The sequence below is a fragment of the Rhinatrema bivittatum genome, chromosome 1, assembly GCF_901001135.1.
Source record: "Rhinatrema bivittatum chromosome 1, aRhiBiv1.1, whole genome shotgun sequence".
Taxonomy (NCBI): domain Eukaryota; kingdom Metazoa; phylum Chordata; class Amphibia; order Gymnophiona; family Rhinatrematidae; genus Rhinatrema; species Rhinatrema bivittatum.
In genome coordinates, this window is record NC_042615.1 from 183,821,312 (window position 1) to 183,845,703 (window position 24,392).

Sequence of the window (24,392 nt, forward strand, 5' to 3'; positions counted from 1 at the left end):
AGCATCAGTTTTCTCCCGCTACCGACACAATATACACGCACAAGATACATGCCCTGGACTGTGTGTATATTGGGCCCCCAGAATTATTTTTTTCCCAATACTTTTTTTTTTTACCTGAATCTGCTTTCTGTGGTTCCTGCTAAGTATTGTGACGATACTAATACAAGGAGTCATTGAAAGCAGAATTTTTTGTTTTTATCAATGAGCCCTTGAGCGATACCTTTATGCCAGCCTCGGGCTGGAGTAAAATTTGCCATGTTGCAATGGGCCTTGCAGGAAATTTTTTGAATCGTGGGTATTAGCTAATAGTCTTCTCTATGGAATTTGCATGTGATGAGCGCTATTAGCTATGCAGTGTTTTGAACGTGCTAATCCCCGTATTGTATCGGGGGTAATGGACGCCTGTCCAAAATGTGCACCCAGTCGCGGTTTAAGCCATGAGCTAGCTGCAGCATACAGTATTGTATCGGCTTGCTTAAGAACTCTGGAGTTCTGCCTGCCTTTGAGGCCCTGCATGTGGAATGGAGATCATTTCCAAGAATGCTGTCCTGGAGGTTCTGGATTACAACTTTATTTCTAAAGGCCTAAATCTGGCTTCCAGATTCTCCCTCCCCTCACTTCCTATGTCACTGGTATTCACCAGCCGCCTACTCCCCAGAGCTGTCTAAAACTCTATCTAGTTGCCGTGAGGTTTTACCACCTTTGCACCATGCTAGTAAATTGCCATGCTAATAGTGATTTAGAGCATTATCCTCCCAGAACTTGCCTAATAATGGTTTATGGACTTTATAGATCTAGCTACCTGGCTTTCACCACATCCTCTGGCAACAAATTCCATAGTTTAATTGCACACTGAGTGAAAAATCAGTTCTTTGATTTGCTTTAAAAATGCTACCCATTGATTTCATGGGGTTTCCCCTAATCTAGGACTCCTGGAAAGGGTAAAAACTGTTCCCTATTTACCTGTTCCACACCTCATGATTTTATAGACTTCTATCATATCTCCTCTCAGTCGTCTTTTCTCTAGATCCCTAACCTGTTTAGTCTTTTCTCATAGAGTAGCTACTGCATCCTGTATCATTTTGGGAGCCCTTCTCTGCACTTTCATGGTTTGTGTTTGATGTGGGGTAATGAGAACTGGGCACAATACTCCAGATGCAGTTGCGCCATGCATCGATATAGGCATTGATACCTTCTGTTTTATTTTACATTCCTTTCCTTAATATCTTACGTTCTGTTTACCTTTTTTGAACACTGCTGCACACCGAGCTGAGGATTTCAAAGTATTGTCCACCATGATTCCAAGATCTTTTTCCTGAGCGGTGATGCCTAATATACAACCCAACATCAAGTAGCTATATGTTGTTTTGTTTGCATCTTGGAGTGCTGAGTTAGGGATGTCTGTTTGAGCATCAGCTAAGCTTTCTATTAATGCTTCTTAGTTCTGACAGAGATTTATTGATTATCAGAAAGTGCAATAGACCTGCAAATTTTGGAAAAGAAGGATCAGCTGTCATTTCCTTGAAAATAGCCAGTCTAAAGCTGGTCAGTCATTGAGGAATTCTGGTGACAAGAGTTGCTGTTAATCTCCTGAATTATTATATTTTACTCTGTTTCTTCTGAATATGTCATGACCTGCATGTTGAGGCACTGTTTTTCAAATGGTTTAATGCTAACCGGTTGTGAAACTGGTAATTTTGGTCACCACTTCTTGATATTTTTACCGTAGCAAAAAGTAAGCTCCTCTTAAGTTAGTTTTGGAAGTGCACAGAATATGCCCCTGTGCATTCTGTTCATATTACTCGATTGTGCAAGTGGAATTGTAAAGATTTTCTTTGACAGGGGTGCTCAAATCAGTCCTCAGACTTCCCCAGCCAGTCGAGTTTTCAGGATATCCCTAATTGATATGCATGAGAAATATTTACAAATATAGGAAGTAGTGCATGTAAATAAATCTCATGCTTATTCATTAGAGATATCCTGAAAGTCTGAATGGGTGGAGAAGAAATTCCCACAAAGACTGGTTTGAGCACCCGTGCTTTAAGATATTGATCAAGTTGAAGTCTGGTACTATAAAGATGTTTATTCTCATTAGGTAATTGAAGCAAATCTTCCAATAACTGCATTAGTGATACTTCATATTAAATCATGATTTATTTAAAATATCTTGTACATTATTTTTAGATTGTGAAAATTGAAAAGGTCATGAGTGCAGGTTTATATTACTGGGTGAGAAATTCAATTTTAGTTCAGTTTGTTGGGAATTAGAAAACCTGACAAAAAGAAACTTATTTTGCAAATCAGGCTGTAATATATTTATTAAAGTTACAGATTCTGATCTGTTTGGACTCATGTGAATAGCACCCTATTAGTAATGGTGCCTAGTTCAGTTTATTACAGCAAATTACATTTTTACGGCCTTGTGTTTTTGGGTGGGTTTTGAAATATATGTAGAGTTTGTATATAGACAAAATAAGTGTTTTGCTTTTTTTTTTTTTTTAACAGGAAATTGATGAAGCCTGTAAGAGGATAAAACGTGAAATAGATGATTTGGGTCCTGAAGTTGGTGACATTAAAATCATTCCTTTGTATTCCACCCTTCCACCTCAGCAGCAGCAGAGGATTTTTGAACCACCTCCACCAAAGAAACAAAATGGAGCCATAGGAAGAAAGGTAATTCTATTGGACATAAGGGGTGCTTTGCCACTTTCTGCTGGTTTTAAGACACTTCTAATCTTCTGTTTTGGGTATTTTTCACAATGGATTGTGAAACACTTTGTGATTAATTGTAATAGTTAAAATTGATATTTTACAGATGAGTATTAGAACCATTTATAATTCTTGAAAATCTCTTTATTTTCTGCAGTGCAGCCTTAATTTGGAGAGAAAAATGAAATCTCGATTGTCTTAAATTTGTCTTGAATGCAGCGCTAACTAACTTTCATTTCCTCTCCTGGATGAAGATTCTTGCATACAAATTGAAATGTTCTTTTCCATGTTAAATTTATCAAGGCCCATAGTATCTCACAGTGGCACAACAAGGACTGAAAAATGTGACCCTTGCTGTAGGATTGCTTAGTTTCCATGAAATTGGGAGAAACCAGGGCAGGCAGCAGAGCATGAGTGTGGGGAGCCTCTTCATTCCTCCTTCAATCCTCCTCACCTGTCCACAGCTGATCCATATCCCCCACTCCCTTCTTTTACTGATGTTATCTAACTTTTTACTCCTCCCCCCCCCCCCCCCCCCAATCTGATGACTCCTTGATCCATGCTGCTGCCATTCCATTTGGCTGCAGGAGGGAAGTGGTACCTTGGGCTGCATCTTCTGTTGCCAGAGGTGAGATTTGCACCTTGCACTATATGAGAGACCATCCTGCCATATGGTTCAAAGCATGATTCCATTCGCAGAGGATAATGACATGTTCCTGTACGTACCCGGATCAGTCCAGACAGTGGGTTGAGCCTCCTTTCCAGCAGGTGGAGACAGACTAAAACTTGAAGGATGCCCTATATCAGGATAGAGCCTATCCTCTAACCCTTCAGTATTCGTCTGTCTCCAGCAGGTGCAGCATCTCCCCTTCGGTTCTCTGCTGTAGGCTAGTCAGTCTTTTTCTTTCTGTCTTTTGCTAGACTCAAGCAAGTATTTCTTTTGGTTCTCGCTTGTTTAAAAAAAAAGAAAAAAGAAAGAAACAGAGAAGGGAAGTTGCTCTTTTATTTTTAGGTGCTTTTTCCTTTACTGTGTGGGAGACGGTTCCGTCTCCCAGCTCTTGCCCGGCTCAGGGGAGCTTTGCCCCTTTTGCAGGAGGGGATTCCCTGCATAGCCTGAGTCCGCTTCCAGGTGTGGGGACCGAGTCTCTCTGGGTCTCGTTCCCCACTCTGGCTGCCGAGAGGGTTTTTGAACCCGCTGCTGCGCTCAGTAAAAAAAAAAAAAAAAAAGTTTTAAACTTTAAATAAGTTGCAGGTTCTCACCTATCTCTAACTTATTTGCAGCAGTTGACCAGCATTTTTTATTTTTTCTGGTCGGAGCAGGCCTTGAACCGGCAGCCAGACTAGCAGGAGGCAGCAAGTTTCCCTCCTGCGCTCTCCTGCTCTGCAGGCTGTCAATCAAACCTTTTTTTCTGCTTTTTTTTCTTCAGCCGCGGCTCTGCTATGTCCCAGCAGGCAGCCTGCCTTTCTTGTGGGCTGCCCTCTTCGCGTTTTTCGCGGCAGGGTCTTTGCACTGCTTGCCTGCCGGGTGGGGAAGGTCCCTCCTTGGCAGGGCAAGCAAATTTAGCCCGGGGCTTCACTCCTCCCGGCATGGCCAGGCCTTTCCCGGGTCTGCAGAGCCTGGGAACGGTGGCCATATTGGATTTTTTCATCGGGGCCGATTTCAGTGCTCCCTGGGGCTGGGGGGCTGGATGTTTTTTGATTTAACCCCCGATTTGGCCCCCGCGGGTCCCCAGGAAGGGGGTCCTAACCCCTCCTCCCCCCCCCCCCCCCCCCCCGGACAAATCCAGGGTCCCTTTTTCTGCGGATTTCGTCCTCCTCATGCACAAATCTTATTTAGCTAGCTTGCATGAGCAGGATGAAAGCCCCCCCCCCCCCCCGCCAAAAATCCCTCGCTCAGCGCCGTTGACCGCCGGACCAGCTGCGGAGCCCCAGGGACCAGTGCGGGTGGTCCCGGGGGTGCCCCTCCCCCCCCCCCCCCCCCCCCCCCCCCCCCCCCGGTGTCTCCCGGGTCCTCGTACCCCGCCGCTTCCTCGGATTCGGCAGATGCCCCCCCCCCTAGAGGGGGATGACCCCAGAGCCCTTCGTCTATTTCGTAAGGAGGAATTGGAACCCCTCCTGCCCTTTGTTCTGCAGGAGCTGGGTCTGGAGAGTCCTTCCATGGATAATCTCATGGCCTCACTTCCTAAGGATATGAACCCGGTCCTGGGGGGGCTCCGGGCTCCGGCCTCGACCTTTCCCTTCCACCCCATGCTCAAGCTTCTTATCCTGCGGGAATGGGAGGCCCCCGAGGGTGCGCTCCGGTGGGGCGTGCGATGGATAAGCTCTATCCCCTTCCGGAGGAGGGTTTGGAGCTGCTGTGATATCCCTCGGTGGATTCTTATGTCTCTGCGGTGGCCAAACACACCACGATTCCGGTGGAAGGTTCCACGGCTCTGAAGGATCCACAGGATCGTAAGTTGGAGGCTCACTTGAAGCGCATCTTCGACGTTCTGGCCCTCGGGGTCCGGGCGTCTTGCTGTAGCAGCCTCATAATGCGGGCAGGCCTTCAGTAGGTTCAACAGTTTCTCTGCGCCCGGGATCTTCCGCCAGCAGAGGCAGAGCAAGCCGAACGTCTGGAGGCCGTAACCGCCTACGTATTGGACACCCTCTATGACCTAATCCGTGTGCAGGCGAAGGCGATGGTTTCGGCGGTGGCTGCCCAGAGGCTCCTAGGGCAAGCAGGATGGTAGTCCTCACATATGAGTGACATCATCAGATGGAGCCCAGCAAGGAAAACTTTTGTCAAAGTTTCTAGAAATTTTGACTGGCACACTGAGCATGCCTAGCATGCCACTATCCATGCGTCCACATGGGGTCTCCCTTCAATCTCTTCTTTTCCATACATCTTTTGCCTCGTGATTTTAGAGCTCTGCTCTCTCCAGTTTTTCCCGGTCATTTTTGCGACTTGTTTGCACCGGGTCCCCCTTCTTCCTGGTCAGTGCTTCTTTCTCTAGGGCGGCATGGTAAGGTTATTCATTCCTTGTGGTTGATTCCTGACATTGTTGCTCTTTGACTGCTGGCCATCGAATGCTCGCTGGCTCTTTTTCAAGGCATCATCGGCCGATGACCCGAGTGCCCACGGACCATGTCTATAACAGATCTGCACGAGTTCTGTATCCTCTGCCTGGGGGCGTTGCACGATGTCCAGGGGTGTTATTTTGAGATCAAATGACCCCCAAGGGTTGTCGGGCTCATTTAGACAAGATGAAGAAGCTCTTCGGATCTAGAAAGTCTGATCCTTCGACTCCAGTGTCGGATGTGTCGATGCCCAAGGGTCGGTGGGAACCAATGGATGTGAATCTATCATAGTCTTACCTCCTGCCGAGGCCCTCTCGGGAAGGAGAGGCCGGAGATAGGCCCTCTTTAGCATTATCACGCTTCAGAACATTGAGATCGTCTCCATCCTCTGTGCTGGTGAAAGACTGCCAAGCATTGGAAGCATTGTCACCGGTCACAATCATTGCACGGTTCCAGGCTTGACCGGACCGGTGACCACCGTGATGCCCCCGAAGCGACCCCACGGAGAGGAGGCATCACCCTCTATTGTAACCGGAAGTCCTAGGCATTCCCCACCGATAACTGTGCCGGGCTCCGAGGAAGTTCCAGTGATGCCTCTTCCTCTTCCTCCTCTTTCTCTGTCCGTCCTGTCTTTGGTGGATTTTTAGGACGAACTGGACCACAGAGTGCAACGGGCAGTGCTCTGAGCCCTTCAAGGCTTCACCGGTCCCTCCTCTGGTGTCTGAGTCCACCCCTGCGATGCCAACACTGCTGCTGGAGCGCCTTGATGTCCTCCTGGCTGTCTTGCCCACGCAGCAGCTACTAGCACCCAGGGATCCCTCAATACCCCAGCAACCGCCGGGTCCTCCCCCCTCCAGAGTCATCCTCATTGTGGGCTCCTATGAAGAGGATGATGTATCGCAGCCGGGGGCACCATTGGGGACTCTGGTGCCATGCCCAGTTTTGCCTGGCCTGATCCCTGATTCCTCGGGGATATCGGTGCACTCAGTGCGACCGGTGTCTTTAGTGCCATAACCATGGGACTTGGGCAGCTTTCCTCCACGAGGGTCCTCAAAGGACTTCAGTGAGAAGGAAGCCTCATATGATCCCTGGGGGGATGATACCTCGGAGTTGTCTTCTGATGTCTCAGGGGATCTTCCCTTGGATCCGTCCCCTCCAGATGAGAGGCGCTGGTCCCCCACCTGAGGATCTAACCTTTCCGGGCTATGGCAGAGGTCATTCCTTTCCAGCTCCTAACAGAGGAGGATGCCCGTCACAAAATGCTGGACGTTCTCCAGTTCGTTGATGCCCCAAAGGAGGTAATGGCTATTCCCATGCATATCTTTAAGAAGTTACTCCTTCGGAGTTGAGAACACCTCATCTCAGTGCCTTCGGTAAACCGGAAGGTGGATGCAATGTACTTGGTGGCAGACCTTGGGTTTTGAGAGGAGTCAGCTCCCGCATCAGTCAGTGGTGGTGGAGTCAGAAGGCTTAAGTGCTCCCACACCCACGCTTCTGTACCTCCAGGTCGGAAGAACTGGGCATTGGAAGCCTTAGATAGGAAGGTGTACCAGGGTGCTATGTTGATCGCCCGGATTGCTTCCTACTAGCTGTACATGATCCAATACACTTATAACCTCTAGAAGCAGGTTCAAGAATTGTCGGAGCACCTCTCCCAGCAACAGCAGGAAGTCTTTTTGGCAGTTGCCCAGCAAGGCTTGGAGTGTGGCAAACACAAGGTGCGTTCCACCTATGCTGTGTTTGAAACTACAGCTAGGGTGGTGGCGGTGGACATTGATGCCCATTGGTGCCCGGAGAATGGCGTGGCTCTGAGCATCGGATCTCCAGCCAGAGGTCTAAGAAGCTTGCGGACCTGCCCTGTACTGGTGAGAATTTGTTCGGGGACAAGGTGAGGAACGCTGTGGCCAATTTTGAAGCATCACCATGAGACCTTCCAGCATTTCTGTCAGTACATTGGACCCTCCATCCTCCGCCAGGAAGTCCTTGCGTCAGAGCGCCAGGAGGTCCTATCACCAGAGGAAATATTACCCTCCAGTCTTGCCTGCCCATATGCTGCGAGTGGGTTCTAGGGGTTGCTCTAGACTGCAGTGGACCCCCAGACCTCAGGTAGTACCTCAGCAAAGCCCTGCTATGGGGTTTTGACTGGCTATAAGGAAGCATAAGCCCCGTGACCGGGGCCCCCGGTCGGAGTTCAGGTACGATCCTTTCAGGACCACTGGCCACAGGTCACCTCAGACCAATGAGTCCTGTCCATCATTTGTCGAGGGTATCTGTTGAACTTCCTGAGTGTTCCCGCAGACTCTCCCCCTGCCCGTCATAGGGCCAGTACCCGCATCAGGAAATTCTCTGGATGGAGCTCTCCACCCTTGTAATGTCCGGAGCAGTAGAACCCGTACCTCTCTGTCAGCAAGGGCAGGGATTCTACTCCCGCTATTTCCTGATTCCAAAGAAAACAAAGGGGCTCCGCCCTATCTTGAATCTGAGGGTGTTGAACAAATATCTGCTAAGAGAAAAGTTCAAGGTGGTCTTGTTAGGGCACTCTGATTCCCCTCCTGCAAAGAGGGGACTGGCTATGCTTCCTCGACCTCAGACTCATATCCCCACATTGAGATCTTCCCCGGTCAAAGGAAGTATCTATGGTTCCTTGTGGGCAACAGCCACTTCCAGTACAGGGTATTGCCGTTCGGCCTGGCTTTGACTCCACGGGTCTTCACCAAATGCTGGCAGTAGCGGGTGCGCACCTCTGCCGGTGGGGGTGCACGTGTTCTCCTACTTTTACGATTGGCTGGTCAAGAGCACTACCCAGGAGGGGGCGCTTCGCTCCCTACGCTTGCTCTGGCATCTCTGGCAAGTCTAGTCCTCCGAAGCTGACAAGTATCAACCTGGCTCCTGCTTTGCTTGCTGGGTCACATGGCCACACATGTCCTTGATACTCCTTTGGCTCGCTTACATATGCAGAGGGCTTAGTGGACCCTGTGGTCTCAGTGGCAGCAAGCCACCCAGGACCTCAGTTTATTCATTCACGTCACACCAGCTCTTCTGTCGTAGTGGGAGAGTCTGCCCAAATTGGAGCAGGGGTTTCCCTTTCAACCCCCCCCCCCCCCCCCCCCCCGACCCAGGTTGCCCAGGTTGTGATTACCATGGATGCTTCCATCTTGGGTTGGGGTGCGCATATGAACAGCTTCTGCATGCAAGGTCTGTGCAGGAAGCTCAATGTTGTATCAACTTCCTGGAGCTTCGGGCGATCAGGTACATACTCTGGGTGATCTGAGATCTCTTGTCCAACCAGGTGGTCCTGGTACAGACCAACAGCCAAGTGGCAATGTGGATATCAACAAGTAGGGAGGTATGGGATCGTTCCTCCTGTGTCAGGAGGCTGCCAGATTTGGTCCTGGGCTCAGACCCGGGGCCGGGACGGAGAAATGTGGTGGTGGACTGGCTGAGTCGTGCATTCTGACTCCACGAGTGGTCCCTGGATCAAGCAGGGGCGGATTGCATCTTCCGCCTCTGGGGGATCCCGGGCGTGGACCTCTTCGCCTCCCCCTGCAACAACAAAGTGAGGTACTTTTGCTCATGTACAGTAGGGACAGAAAGCCAGCCTCGGATGCCTTTGTTTACGATTGGGGCAAAGGCCTTCTGTATGCATATCCTCCACTTCCTCTGGTGATGAAGACTCTCCTGAAGCTCCGGCAGGATGGGAGGGTTAATGATTCTCATTGTCCCTCGTTGGCCGAGGCAGGTCTAGTTCCCACTACTGTGGGATCTCTGTCAGAGAACCGATCGGTATGGGGACATCCACCGACCTGGTCATGCAGCAGGCAGGCTGCACCATCTCAACCTCAGGGAATGATCTCTGATGGCCTGGGTGTTGAAAGGCTATTTTTACAGCCCCTTGATCTCTCTGACAGTGTGTCTCGCGCCCTTGTAGCTTCCAGGAAACCTTCCATCAGGAAGTCTTATAACCTGAAGTGAAAGAGGTTTTCCATCTGGTGTGAGAGTCATGGCTTGGATCCATTCTTTTGTCCCACTCTGAGGTTGCTTGACTACTTACTGATGGGAATGCTTTGAAGTACGGGAAGAAGGTGGGAGTATGGTAAGTTAAACTAAGGGTGGACGCATACGGCATAATATACAAGATACTATGGAGTTGTTGGATACAGCGATAGGGATAAAGATTATAGAAAGTGGACAGTGGAGCTTGTATCTGTGAGTGTAGGGGGATGCTTATATAGTTCGTAAAAAAAACAAAAAAACAAAAAAAAAACCTTGGATCCAGGTGAGTTGTATGGGGAAGTACATGATGCGTAAAGGGGTTGGAGACTGAGGAACTGTTGCGGTCACTTTGGCACACAGGGTCAGTGAGCTTCAGGCGTTGGTGATGTATTTGCAGTACTCCTGCCTAAGTTGGTGTCTGATTTTCATCTTAACCAGTCAGCTGACCTGCCCACCTTTTTTCCCAGGCCTCATTCGGACCAGGATGAATAGGCTCTGCACATCTTGGATTGCAAAAGGGCCTTAGCTTTCTGCCACAGGCAGTGCACGCAGCTTTTCATCTCCTTCGACAAGAATAGATTGAGAGTTGCGGTTACCAAATAAATGCTGTCAAGCTGGCTGGTGGTTTGTATTTTTTTTCTGCTATGTGCAGGCAGGCCTTCAGCTTGGATGCCACGTCAAGGCTTATTCCGTCAGAACCATGGCAGCTTTGGTGGCCCACTTGCGAGCGGTCCCCATGGCCAAGATCTGCAAGGCTGCGACGTGGAGTTCTCTACACACTTTTGCTGCCCTTTACTGTTTGGATAGAGATGGCCGACACACCAGCAGTTTCGGCAGTCTGTTCTTTGGAATCTCTCTTTCAGCTGTAGAAACCAACTCTTCCTGCCTAGCGCCCTGTTTAGGGTTCAGGCTCTCTCCCTCTGTTCAGTAGCAACCAGGAAACAAAGATCGGTAGAAGCAAAGATTCCTTTATTGATCTAGTAGCAGTAGGAGCTGCCTCGGGCTGCAAAGATTTTTAATTAAAAATAAGTAAAATATATAAATATATTAAAAATACATTAAAAATGATACACATAAATATATAATTCAAATCATAATAACTTAAAAACATTTATAAACATATATAATGGCAAAATCCCAAACTTATAATAAGATGCACACATATCAAAAACAAAGGCACAAAAACAACTGCACACTGAGAATAACAGCTTTCAACTGAATGAAGCTTTGTGCAACGTGAGGTTATCATTTATATCTACCTGTAAAGCATCACACTCGTTTTCTTAGTGGTTTAGCCACAATCAATCTTCTATTGTTAGCAGATACAAAGTCGTTCTTGCACATCTAAATTATTATATTATAGCGGATAGAAACATTGTATTAACATTAATAAACTTTTTATATCAAATTCCTTTAAAAATAGAAAAATTTGTTCTAAAATGGAAGCTTGTAAGGACACGTATTTAGTCTTATGGTGACATTTAATAATAAAAATAAGTGGAAAATTTAATATTTATTTATTTTTTTTTTGTTTTGTTTTTATATACCGGAAGTTCCTGTATACAATACATATCACTCCGGTTCACATTTAACAGAGATAACTATTGCCGAGGAGGCGGTTTACATGGAACATATCGAATATAATGAACGGATAATCTATAATAAAGTACAATCTATTATGAAAACAACTAAGATCAACTTAGAACACAACTTGGAAAATATAACTGAAGCAATATAAACATAACATTATTGCTGTAAGACAAGGGTGGTTGTTTTTTTTTGTTTTGTTTTTTTTTTAATACAGTTGAGCCATTGGCATTTTTTTTTAATACAGTTGAGCCATTGGCACGAACTAATATTAAACATAAAACATACTGATGCGATTAAAAATAAAAAAAAAATTAAATTAATGAAAACATGCTAATGTCTTTGTTTAAAAATTGTGTTGCAACTGCGATAGGTGAGTAACAATTGGTTTTGAACTTATTAAAAAAAAAAAAAAAAAAAATATAGCATAAGGAATGAAAAAAAAAAGAAATAAAACTCACCCAATTTATTCACAATGAGTTATTTACTATACTTTCTTCCATTATTTTAGTGCTACTTCTGCATGCTTGGGTTATGTTGAAACAAATTGAGGATTCTTGCATAATTGTTGCACCCTTGTTTTGAACTCCCAAAATAGATTCTTCTGGAGCACCTTAAAAGCATGTAAATTATATCTGACGTCTCCAGTTATTGATTTAGTCTTGGGTAAGGGATTCAGACAAGTCTCGCACTAAAAAAACAGTTAAACAAATCTAGCGTCATGTTGCAGGAACATACATTATGCTGCCATATAGCTAAAAATGTAAAATTATGAAGGCAGGCAATACGGCTTAATCAAAAGCTATTATAATTTGTAATTTGTACTTAAATACCAGAACATTTTATCTGAACCAACCGCTAGTTCCCTGTACGTACCAGGATCAGTCCAGACGGTGGGTTATGTCCCCTGTCCAGCAGATGGAGTCAGAACAGAAGACTTCTGGGGGAGGTCCTATATGACCTCATCACCCTGGTCTCTAACTTCAGTATCGTTCTGACTCCAGCAGATGTGAGCAGGGAACCCAGAGTTCCCCACTGGGGTAGCTTAGTTTTTCTAGGCTCCTTTATTTTTAAAGTATTAGGGATCAAGTAAGAGAGTGTTTTAATATTTAAGGGATAGAATTTGCAGGGCTAGTGCTCTTAAGGGTGTAAAAAAAATAAATTTTTCCCTTCACAGGAGCTTGCTGACAGGCCTGCCTTCTCTTCTCCTTTATATTCTCTTTCCCTTTCGTGGGTATTAGTACTGGGGTAAGTGTTTTCTATTTTTACCTCAGGTGGCGTTTTTTCTCATTTTTTAGGTCGAAGCTTTCAGTGGGGTGCACGCTGGTGGTGCCCCCCCCCCCCCCAACGGACGTTATTACTGTTTGGACAAAGGACGACGACAAGATTCAGCCTACGGACAATCTGTCTTAAAGAACTTGTTTCCAGTTTAATCCCAACTCCTTCTACATCCATCCTGCTCTGATCTTTGGCTGCCTCATTTTCACCAACAATACTTCAGTGTTGCTTCACTACAAAATGACTCTGCCTCTAGCTTGCTAATCACCCATATGTGAGGACTAGCACCCTGCTTGTCCTGGGATAAAGCAAAATTGCTTACCTTGTAATAGGTGTTATACCAGGACAGCAGGATGTAGTCCTCACAAAACCCACCCGCCACCCTGCGGAGTTGGGTCCGATACGTTTTATTATTTTATTTTTGCTAAAGCTTATTGCTACATACGAGACTATCCCCCTGTGGCTGAGAATATCATGGCATGCTCAGTGGGCTCAGAATGCCAATCAAAAGTTTCTAGAAACTTTAACAAAGTTTTCTGCAATAGGGCTCCATCAATGACGTCACCCATATGTGAGGACTACATCCTACTGTCCTGGGATAACACCTATTACAAGGAAAGAAATTTTGCTTTCCTAGTGGTGATTACTTCGGCTCATAGAGTCAGTGAGCTTCAGGCCTTGGTTATGTACCCGCCATACACGAGAATCTTTCATGATTTTGTGGTCTTGTGTATATGCACCCTAAGTTCCTACCTAAGGTGGTGACGGAGTTCCACATCAATCACTCCATTGTTTTACCCACCTTCTTTCCCAGGCCTCATTCCCACCCAGGGTAATGGGCTCTTTATATTTTGGACTGCAAGAAGACCTTGGCTTTCTATTTAGAACGCACAGCCGGTCACAGGCAGTCCACTCAGCTCTTTGACACCAACAGTTTGGGAGTGGCGGTGGGTAAATAGACTCTGTCCAACTGGCAGGCAGATTGCATCCCGTCATCGAAATTTGCTATGCAGCAAAGTGGAGTTCCCTTTACAAGTTTGAAGCCAACTACTGCTTAGACAAAGATGGTCGACAGGACATTGCCTTCGGCCAGTCCTGCATAGAACCCCTAGTTGGAGCCAGGCAACAACAGCACCGCAGTTGTTGTTCCCGTTGGCACTTTGTTCGGTAACTGTTGATCAAACCTGCTAAGGGGGACAGCCTGGAACTTGGTATTCACCCACATGTGAGGACTACCATTCTGCTTGTCCTAGGAGAAAGTGCAGTTGCTTACCTGTAACAGGTGTTCTTCTAGGGCAGCAGAATGTTAGTCCTCAGGAATCCCGCCTGCCTCCCCGCGGAGTTGGGTTTTCCTTGCGTTTTGTTTTATTTTTTCGCTCATATTTTCTCTGTTACGAGACTGAAGGGGGACCTTGCATGGACGTGCAGATAGTGGCATGCTCAGTGTGCCGTGCTCCATCGGATGATGTCACCCACATGTGAGGACTAACATGCTGCTGTCCTAGGAGAACACCTATTACAGGTAAGCAACCGAGCTTTCTCAAAATCATTGCCTCCCTGGAGAGCAGTAAATGGCAGCAAATACCATCTATGTTGCTGAGCCTCAATGTGAAGAAAATGTTTGATAGGCTAGAATGAGCTGTTCCAAATGTTATGGGCATTTGGGATAGAGGGATTCTTTGTTAAATTATTCTAGGCTTTGATAAGTGATCCTCGGGCATCTAAGTCAATGGTTGCAATTCAGCTGACATCCATTTAGTTTGGGGTACCAGACAAGTTTGTCTATTGTCAGCATTATTATTTGTCTTTCAAGCCACTTCTGTTGAAGATTCAAGACAGTTTAGCTATTCGGTGAATTCCAATTGGTAGGCCAACTGCACATTATTTTTTGTGATGACATTTTATTGCATCTAGCAGACCCAGTGACATCACTACAGGCCTTTATGGGAGAATTCTCTGTATATGGTCCTCTAGCGGGCCTAAAATCGAACATTGATAAGTGTGAGACACATGTGAGATACAGATTTCCCAATGTGGTGGTGGCAGATATATTTGTTTATCATGGGATGCTGCTAAATAAATACCCCGCCCACCCGTATAAAATCAACTTCCAAAAGCTGATAGGAAAGACAAAAGCACTGTTTCATAACTGGAGAGATTTTCTGTTGTCATTGGTAAGCAGGGTGAATTTTTCAGGTGGTGTCTTTCCTAAGTGGTTATATATGTTTCAAACAAGCTCATATTATCTTCCGAGCAAAGATTTGACTTAGTTGATAGACTCCTGTGGGGTTGTTTATGGAGGGGTGCAAAACCAAGAATAGCTTTGGCTAAACAAAGGGGTAAATGGGAACTTGGAGGCATGGGGTTAGCAGATTTACGATACTAATGTTGCCTGTAATATGTGTCATATTGCAGATTGGCTATTGAGTACTCATTTTTACACACCTGTTGAATTAGAAAAGGGGTTTCTCTTTCCACTTAGCTCAGGGTATGTTACACACTCCATAAGCTTAGACCTTTGGTTGTCTTACTAGTCCAAACTTGGAAATATCTTTGTTCTGTGCTCCAATTGAAGAGTTCCATCTCAGTTTTTGTCCATTATAGAAAATAAGCATTTTTTGCCGGGCACCCACAATCAAATTTTTAATTTGTGAGTTACTTGAAGATTAAGGGTAATATTGCAGTTTTTGAATGAGGGGGGAAACAAGGTCTTTCCAAGAGGTATCAACTGAATTTGACTTGAACCAGAAGCACTTCTTTGCTTATTTATAGGTTAGGCATTACATTCTATCTTTGAAAGTAGATGATTGGTCTCATGATAACAGGAAGTTCCTATCAGATCTGTTGGATGTAGAAGATATGACTCGTCATACAATATCCTCCTTAATTTGTACTTTGAGGCAAAGGCCACCTGTAGATATTAGGAAAAAGTTTGTGGGGTTGGAACTTAGAACTTGAGATTGGTAAACAGGCTCAGTATGTACAGTGTTTCAAAAGAATACATCTATTACTTGTAATGTGTTACATGGAGTACAGTATAAATCCTTTAGATATTATTTTTCTCAGAAATTAGCATTTGTCATGAAATTTGTGATGTCTGACGAATGTGTTAAATGTAAATTTTTACCAGGCACTTTGGGGCATCAATTTTGGCATTGTCTTTCAGTTAGTAAATTCTGGCAATCTGTTGTACATTGCATACACAAGATTATGAACATATTGCTACCCTGCCAGAGTATGGTGTACCTCTTCAATAATGTGTGGAGTTGCTCCGGGCCAGAGATTTTTGCAGCTTTGGATGTGCAAGGCCCTCCTATTGACAAAAAAAGACTATTTGACAATGCTGGCTGAAGGATGTTGCTTAGATGATAACCCAGTAGCGGAATCAGCTACATTATATGTGCATATGCAAGAAGTATGTGGAGAAAGCTGACCTTTACAAAAAGAGGAATGTTTTTCTGTAAATTGGGAATTATTACTTGCATTTCTTAGCATTCAGACAGGTTAATCCACACCAGTGGGTTATGCATCTTTATCAGCAGTTGGAGACAGAGCAAAGCTGATGTCACAATATATATACATATACATACACATTGGTGCAGGAGTGTGTGTGTGTGTTTGTGTATGTGTATATATATATATACACATACATATATGCACCGGCATCAGCCCACCAGTATTCTCCGTCTCTGGCAGATGGAGGATGTGCATCTCTGTACTGGGGGTTACTTGAAAAAAAAAAAAAAAGCTCAGAGGCTAGCGGGTGCAGGAAGCAGAGCGCAGTTGTGAAAGCTTTTGCCTCTCCCTCTGCAGTCGGAGACACACACTCTATACTCGGCTGAGATAAGGTAAGAAATAAAAAAAAAAAAAAAAAAAAAAAGGAAGGAGTGAGTGTTTCCAGTCTCCTTCTGGTCTCCAAGCCTCTGAGCGTCGATTCGATGTCCATTCTCACCTCAGAGGGAGCTGCGGGAATTATGGCAGCTTGGCGGGTTGAGCAGCCTTTTTGGCTAGGCCCTGTTACCAGGCTTTGCTTAGGCACCACGTGGTAGGCTGCAGCTGCGTTCATGTGCTTTTCTGTGCACAAGTCTGCCACAAAACATTGTCCATCGGCTTGTGCGTGCGCCCGGGTGTGTGCCTAAGTATGAGCACTCGCGGATGGGGGTGCTCAGGTGAGTGCCTACCTGGGCCACATGTGTGCCTATAATTTTTGGATGCTTATTAGACAGGTCTAGTTTTTGGCCACCTTACCTACACTTGCTTGGGGTGTGCGCAGCCGAGTGCATAGTGGTCGGACGCTTTGGGAACGTGCTGCTAGCGGGCGCTTACTTTTGTGCTGTTTGCCATATTGATGCATCTCAGCTTGGTGTTCCCCCCTCACTAACTTGTATCGGCGCTGTTGGAGGCACAGGGAGAGTTTTCTCTGGCTGTCTGTGTTGAGCCCGCCCTTCCCAGCATGATGCGGGGATGGATCCAGGCACCTGTTAGAGGTGTTGCCTGGTTTTGGGGCTCCCTTAACTGGATCGTCAGTGAGGGAAGGCTTCTTAGTGGCCGCAGGGCCGATGTCCCCTGATTTTGGTATGACATTTGCATGCTTTTCTATGTGTAGGTCTGCCATGAAACAGCTATGTGGGTTGAGCAGCTTTTGGCTAGGCCCCACTAACAGGTTTTTGCTCAGTTGTTGACATAGGTCTAAGAGTTCAGGATCACAGTCTGCGAATCCCTGCACACCTGGTGTTGGGTGGCTTGGAAACGCAGTTCCCCCTGGATCCAGCAGATTGAGAAAGCAGTCGCGCTTTCTGAAAGTGGATGCGCTGGTGTGTGCCTTAACCAAGCAGGTGATTATCTCTGTGGAAGGGGGAGCAGCTTGAAAGAGGCGCAGGATAAGAAAATTGAGGCTATCCTTATGCAGGCCTCGAGGTGGTGGCAATGAATTGCAGATGGCCTCTTGCTGCTCCTTGGTGGATCGCTCTTCCTTGCTCTCAGGAAGTTGATCTGGTTTGAATTCAGGGCAGTACCCTACAGCCTCTCCACCCTGGATGAGACAGATCTAGTCTGATCTCGGAAGCTAAGCAGGGTTGAGCCTCAGCTATAGCTGACAAGTGGGTGCTGAGGCAATCCATAGCCTACTATTACAAAATGGTCTTTTAAGGATCACTCTGGTTTGGGACTGGAAAAAAAAAATAAATCCTCCATTACCTAAGGATTAAAAGCAGGTGCCATGCTCATTTGGCATGATACATTGTGCTGGTAGTTTTCAAATGTTTTCGATCCTACAGAGGAGTGATTTTTCATAGGGCTTGACCAGATAGGGCGCGGGCTCGAGTGGGGATGCCCCTCCGATCCCCTCAATGAGGATGTTCCAACCCACTTCCAGGATCAGGAGATCTGTCATTTTTATCGGAGGTGGATCAAGATCATGTAGGACAGTGGAGTCTGGAGGTGACAAGAGATGGCTATGTGAATGGAGTCTCAGCTTGCCTTGGGACATTTTCTTGGTGTTTCCCTGCAGCTCACCGCAGAAGAGTCAGACAGTGGAGTGTAAGTTGTCAGAACCCCAGCCTGCCCATGTCTGAAGATAATTCGGGCCGATATTCGTTCACCCCATCCTGGATCTCGAGAGTCAACCGGATTTTGCAAGTGACTTGTTCCTGCATGGAAACCTTATACGTGCTGATAAAGAGCATTACAGTCGGGGGAGTTTACTAAGTCTCTGGGTTGTCAGAGGAGTATCTGCATATTCCTGTCCTCTCCAGTGACTCAGCTTAGGCATTGGGTCTATAGTCTCAGAACTCCGTGATACGATTTTAGTTTTCAGTGAAGATCTGCATCAGACTGTAGTGTTGGTTGCAGGCGTTCCTCTTCGAACACTGGACTGGCTACTATGCACAATGGATATGAGCCTTCAAGGTTGGGAGGTTTACTGTCAGGAGTTGAAAGCACAGGTGCACTGATGTACAGAGGAGTACCTCTGGAGCATCAGTTGACTGGAACCCATACCATTTGATTGTCATGCTTGCCATTCATCAATCTCTTGCAGTATTGAGCGGTCCAAATGTCAGACAGTGTGACGACATTGGCTTACATTGATCGACAGGGAGGAACCAAGAGTCAACAAGTGTAACAGGAAATAGCCAAACTCATGGAATGGGCAGAAGTACAACTTCAGGAGATCTCAGTCTCACACATTGCAGGAAAAGACAGTGTAAAAGCTGACTTTCTCAGCAGACCGTGTCTGGATCCAGGGGAAAGGGAATGGTACAGCAAAGCGATCTAGCTCATAGTGGGTTGCTGAGACTTCCTGTTTCTAGGCTTGCAGGTTGACATCACACAATTCGAAGGTTCGTTGCTGCTTCACTCCCAGGAGAGTGCTGAAGTTTTCTGGCATTGATGCCCTCGTGCAAGAGTGGCCGGAAGGCAAGCTTCTATAAGCCTTTTCCCCATGGCCCATATTGGGCAGAATGATTAGGAGATTCATGAAATACATGGGGTTGGTACTTCTGGTGGCGCCAGATGGCCAAGGAGGCTGTGGTATGCAGATCTGCAAAGGCTTCTGGTGGAGTATCCTCTCTGACTACTGGTCCACAGGGATTTGCTATGGCAGGGGCCTATTCTTCTTGAAGATCTGACTTGATTTTTGTCTTAATATGTGGCCCATGAGTAGGTTCGGTTGCGGAAACATGGGTAGTCCACTGTGGTGCTTTCCACCTTATTCTAGCACGAAAGTTATTTGCTTCCTTAGCCTATGTTCACATTTGGCGAATGTTTTTGGCTTGACATGAGGAGCGAGGGGTTCATCCTCATTCGGTTAAAATCCCGCTCAGTTTGGATTTTGCAGGGTGGGTTGTGTAAGGACTTGGCTCTTAATTCCTCGAAGGTACAGGTGGTGACTCTGGCCTGTTTCTGAGTTCAATGAATGGTGATCCCATGTTGACCCATCTGGTTTTGGCACAGCCTTGAAAGGGGTGAAGCATCTTTTTGTCCCTTGTGGTTACTGGTGGCTCTGTGCAGTCTTAATCTGGAATTCTGGTGGGTCTCACCTTTCGACCACTGTATAGTCGCTTCCTGAGGTTACTTACTAAAGGACAATATTCTGCGTGTAGATTATCCAAATGGCAGGCTCTGTCTTGCCAGGCACAGTCTCTGCTAGTTTCTCCGGGAGCAGTCCAGATGTGAATTGTCTTTTTGGCTAAAGGTGGTCTCAGATTTTCACTAGACAATCAATCCCTGCTGACACTAGAGAGGGAGGTGGAGGAATATAGCCTGTTACGGACTTTGGGTGTCAAGCGGCATATCTTGAGGTTTGAGAGGTTTCTAAATCTCTCAGGAAGATGGACTGGCTGCTTATAGTCCACAGTGGGAATAAACGGGGTAAACCGGTGTCATGAGCTAAGATAGCCCATTGGATTAAGAAGGTTATCACGGCCGCATATGTGAATGCTGAGCAACCATTTCCTAGTCAGGTTAGCACTCATTCCACTAGGGCTCAGGCAGTGTCAAGGGCGGAGATTAGATGGTTGTCTCCCATTCAGATTTGCCAAACTGCGACATGGTTTTTTCTTACAAAATTTCCAGGCATTATCGCCTGGATGTGCAAGCCCGGGAGGATGCAACTTTCAGACCGTGAGCAGCCTCCCGTCCTGTTCGGGAGTAGCTTTGGTACATCCCACTGGTGTGGATTAACCTGTCTGAAAGCTAAGAGAGTAGAAATGACTACTTACTTGACCATTTCCTTTTCTTTAATGAGGACAGCTTAATCCACCTTCCTGTCCTTTGCTGCCGGATGGTGGTGCTATTATTCAGAGTGACTGCATTTCCGGGGATTACTAGTAAGTGTCAGATCCAGTCCCCAGATTAGTAATATTACCGTATTTTTCACTCCATAAGACGCACTTTTCCCCCCCCCAAAAGTGGGGGGAAAATGTCTGTTCGTCTTATGGAGTGAATATAAAAAAAAACACAAAAAACTAACTACAACCCCTCACCCTCCTGACCCCCCCAAGATTTGCCAAAAGTCCCTGGTGGTCCAGCGGGTGTCCGGGAGCGATCTCCTGCACTCAGGCCGTCGGCTCCCAGTATTCAAAATGGCGCCGATAGCCTTTGCCCTTACTATGTCACAGGGGCTACCGGTGCCATTGGTCGGCCCCTGTCACATGGTAGGAGCAATGGACGGCCGGCGCCATCTTGTGCTCCTATCATGTGACAGGGGCCGACCAATGGCACCGGTAGCCCCTGTGACATAGTAAGGGCAAAGGCTATCGGCGCCATTTTGAATACTAGCAGCCGACGGCCTGAGTGTAGGAGATCGCTCCCGGACCCCCGCTGGACCACCAGGGACGTTTGGCAAGTCTTGGGGGGGGGGTCAGGAGGGTGGGGGGTTGCAGTTAATTAAATTTAAAGAGTTGGGATGGGGAATTGGGACCAAAAAAAAATGTTATGCCCTCCCCTAATTTGCTCCATAAGATGCACAGACGCCCGGGAACAGAGCCGGTTTAGCACACCATTTTTATTTATTTTTTTTAATTTTCCCGCTCTGAATCCTAGGTGCATCTTATGGTCAGGTGCGTCTTATGGAGCGAAAAATACGGTATATTCCTTGTCTGACCTCAATGTTTTCCTGTTAACTGAGTGTTTAAATGGTTGTCTTAATGGTTATGATCTTGTATTCTTTAGGTGTCCACAGTTGTTTTTTGCAGAGAATACTGGCGGGCTGATGCTGGTGCAGGGGTATATATTCTGTGATGTCAGCTTTGCTCTGCCTCCATCTGCTGGTTGAGGTGCATAATTCAGTGGTGTGGATTAACCTGTCCTCATTAAAGAAAAGGAAATTATCAGGTAAGTAGTAATTTCTCTTCCTGCCATACAGAGCTAGAAGTCAGATTCTTAATGACTGTTGAAGGTCTGTGTACCTCACAAATATAAAAGTTGGAAATGGGGGATAAAGACAATTGGTCAGATTTCTCCAAGAAGTACCATATAGAGGGGGGATGCGTAGAGAAGGGGTGGTTTTCAGTTATGAGAAATATACACTTGCCTTGGCAACAAGATTCTGAGAAGCATCAACTAGTGAGCCTGATCATAAGTGTAAAGCAATGTGTTGGTTCATTACTTTTTGAAAATAAATAGATTTAAAAATAAATTAATACTGATCTTAAATGTTTTTAACAGGTAGTTGTGTCTACTAACATTGCTGAAACATCATTAACTATTGATGGAGTCGTATTTGTCATTGATCCTGGATTTGCTAAGCAAAAGGTAAGCAGAACTTGAAGCTTAAATCTAACTTGCTTCACTCATGATTTATCTCTTTGAGAAATACAGTATACATAATTTTTTGATTGTGATTTTTTTTCCTCATGTAGTTTAACCATCATGTTGTTGGTATGGATCTGCATTGTGGAAGCCTCCCATTATTATTGGGGGAAAACACAGTAATAGTTTTCAGTAATGTATTGGACAAGCTTAGGACATTAGACTGAAAGTTTGCTTTCTTCCATTCTTATTTATTATTTTCTTCTCTTGTATTCTTCAGTTTTACAATGTTTTCACTGTGGATAACATTCATAATCATAAATCACAAACTGTAAATAATTAAAATCAAAACATCTAGTTCACTTATTAAAAACTAGTTTAAATAAAAATGCCTTTACATACTTTCTAAAAATGTTCACATCTGAAATGCCACGAAGCTCAACAGTTAAGGCATTCCAGAGTGAATGAGCGAATATAGGTAAAAGCTCTTGTTCATGTCCACTGCAATTTATAAGATTGTTCAGATGGCATACATAACAAATTTTCCCCTTGTGAATGAAACTCCCTACTTGGCACATACTTCTCAATAAAATCAGCTAATAAACTTGGGTATTCAATACATAAAAGTTTAAATACAATTAATAATTTAAACTGCACTCTAAAATTGATAGGTAACCATTTTAACTCAAAGAATTGGTGAAATATGATCTGTAATCTAAACCCCAGTTAAAACATGTGCAGCTGTGTGCTATACAAGTTGGAAAGCCCTAAAATGTTTTTTGGCTAGCCCAATAGAGATTATAATACAGTAGCCCAATTGTCCAAACAATAAAGCCTGTAATACCGATCTGAATAATTTTGGAATCAACAGATACTTCAAGGAATCTTAGTACTTTCAATCTATAAAACGCCCTTTTTACCATCTATCAAATCCATGGAAGAAAGGTCAGACTTGAGTTCTGTCTATGCTTGACTAACACTAATCAAGCATGGACAGAAGAATTAGTAAACCCTATATTTGGCATATATGAGAAACATTTAAATTCTCAGGGGACAATGTTCACAACCCCATGGGAAGGAGTCTCCACTGCACTAAGTCGACGCATAGTGACCAAGTTTGGTACCATATTCTGGAAGGAGCTTTGGTACCTGTCTAAAGGCTGTTGCGATAGCAAATGTGGATGGATGGGGCAAAGGTTAAAAAGAAAAGGGAAATCCTATGTAGTTGTGAATAAAGGTTCATGGTGCTGTAGCCCACTGGAGGCTAGTTCCAGTTGAGCATGGAAGCCCAAAGGAGTAGAGGTAATTGCCAGGCCATATCTTCTGCCAAAATCCTATTTTACTTCAAATGTTCATTTAACTGGTTCTTCAAAGTGTTGCAGCTTGTTTTTAACGTTCGCTGGTAAAAGTTGGAATTATAATTCATATTGTAGCTTTCCTGGCTTGCAATTATGCTTTTCTATTTTATATTCTCTTGAGAGTGCTAGGGTTTACTCTAGTGCATAGAAATACACTTGCCTAGAACTTATTTTTCTTAGATCACTGGATAATCATGTAACATGTTCACAATTATAGCCAAGATGCCTAGCTTGTTAGCTTTCTATGAACTTTGTATCAACTGAAAAGTTTCCCCATTCCTTGTTCACATTCAGCAGCCACCCTCACTGGTTCACAGACAAGATACAAATTCCCTTTTCTTTTTCCTCCAGATCCTTTGGGTTTTTTGGTTGTTTTTTAAACTAAATGACACCTGGAAGACCTCCCTCTTTACTCCTTCATATGTGGCTCTGAGAATCATCAAATAAAGGACTTTTGGACTAACGGGAGTCAGGAATTCTCCTTTTACAAATGAGTCCTATGAGACCTTATCTCTGATATAACACCTTCTGTTGGACTAAGATGCCAACACTTTTCTTCCAGTTTCATGTTGGTCTCTCAAGGGATGAGACTCATTTGTGCCCCCCCCAAAAATAGTGATAGCTGCCCTGTCCATTCTCATCTTTGGATTTCTGAACAGTAACAATGAACTGTTTCTTCGAGGACAAGTAGGATGGTAGTCCTCACACATGGGTTACATCATCAGATGGAGCCCCAATGCGGAAAACTTATGTCAAAGTTTCTAGAATTTTGACTAAGCAGACATGCCCTATATCACGCGGAGTCCCTCTTCAGTCTCTTCTTTCTGCTGAGCTGTAGGCCTCATGGTGTAATTGAGCTCACTTTAGCTGTTTTTAGCCTTGGGGAAAATGTTTTTTGCTCTTCATGTTTTCTTGGTTTTTCCTTTGATTCCATTGCCAGGTTGCTCTCAGTGCCTTCCAGTAGTGTTTCTAATCAGGGTTTTTGGCGTTTCGGGTAAATTTCCTTTTGCGGTCGATTCCCTCCCATGGTGGCGGTGCCTCGGTGCCCACCAGCTATCGCTGTCATTGCTTTCAACTTTGCAGCTGTTTTATTTTGACCCCTCATGGCCACTTCCAGTTTTTGCCAATGCTGCTTGTGCCCGAGGACCATGTCTGTCACTG

The 24,392-nt window shown here is 45.4% G+C and overlaps 1 protein-coding gene across 1 annotated transcript in view; it reads left to right on the forward strand.

The window, feature by feature from the left end:
- Nucleotides 1-24,392, forward strand: part of DHX15 (DEAH-box helicase 15) — a 284,488-nt gene that overhangs the window by 154,881 nt on the left and 105,215 nt on the right. Inside the window, exons 6-7 of the mRNA XM_029590135.1 lie at nucleotides 2,506-2,673; nucleotides 21,790-21,876. Of these exons, the coding sequence (XP_029445995.1) occupies nucleotides 2,506-2,673; nucleotides 21,790-21,876 (255 nt within the window). The remainder of the gene's footprint in view (nucleotides 1-2,505; nucleotides 2,674-21,789; nucleotides 21,877-24,392) is intronic.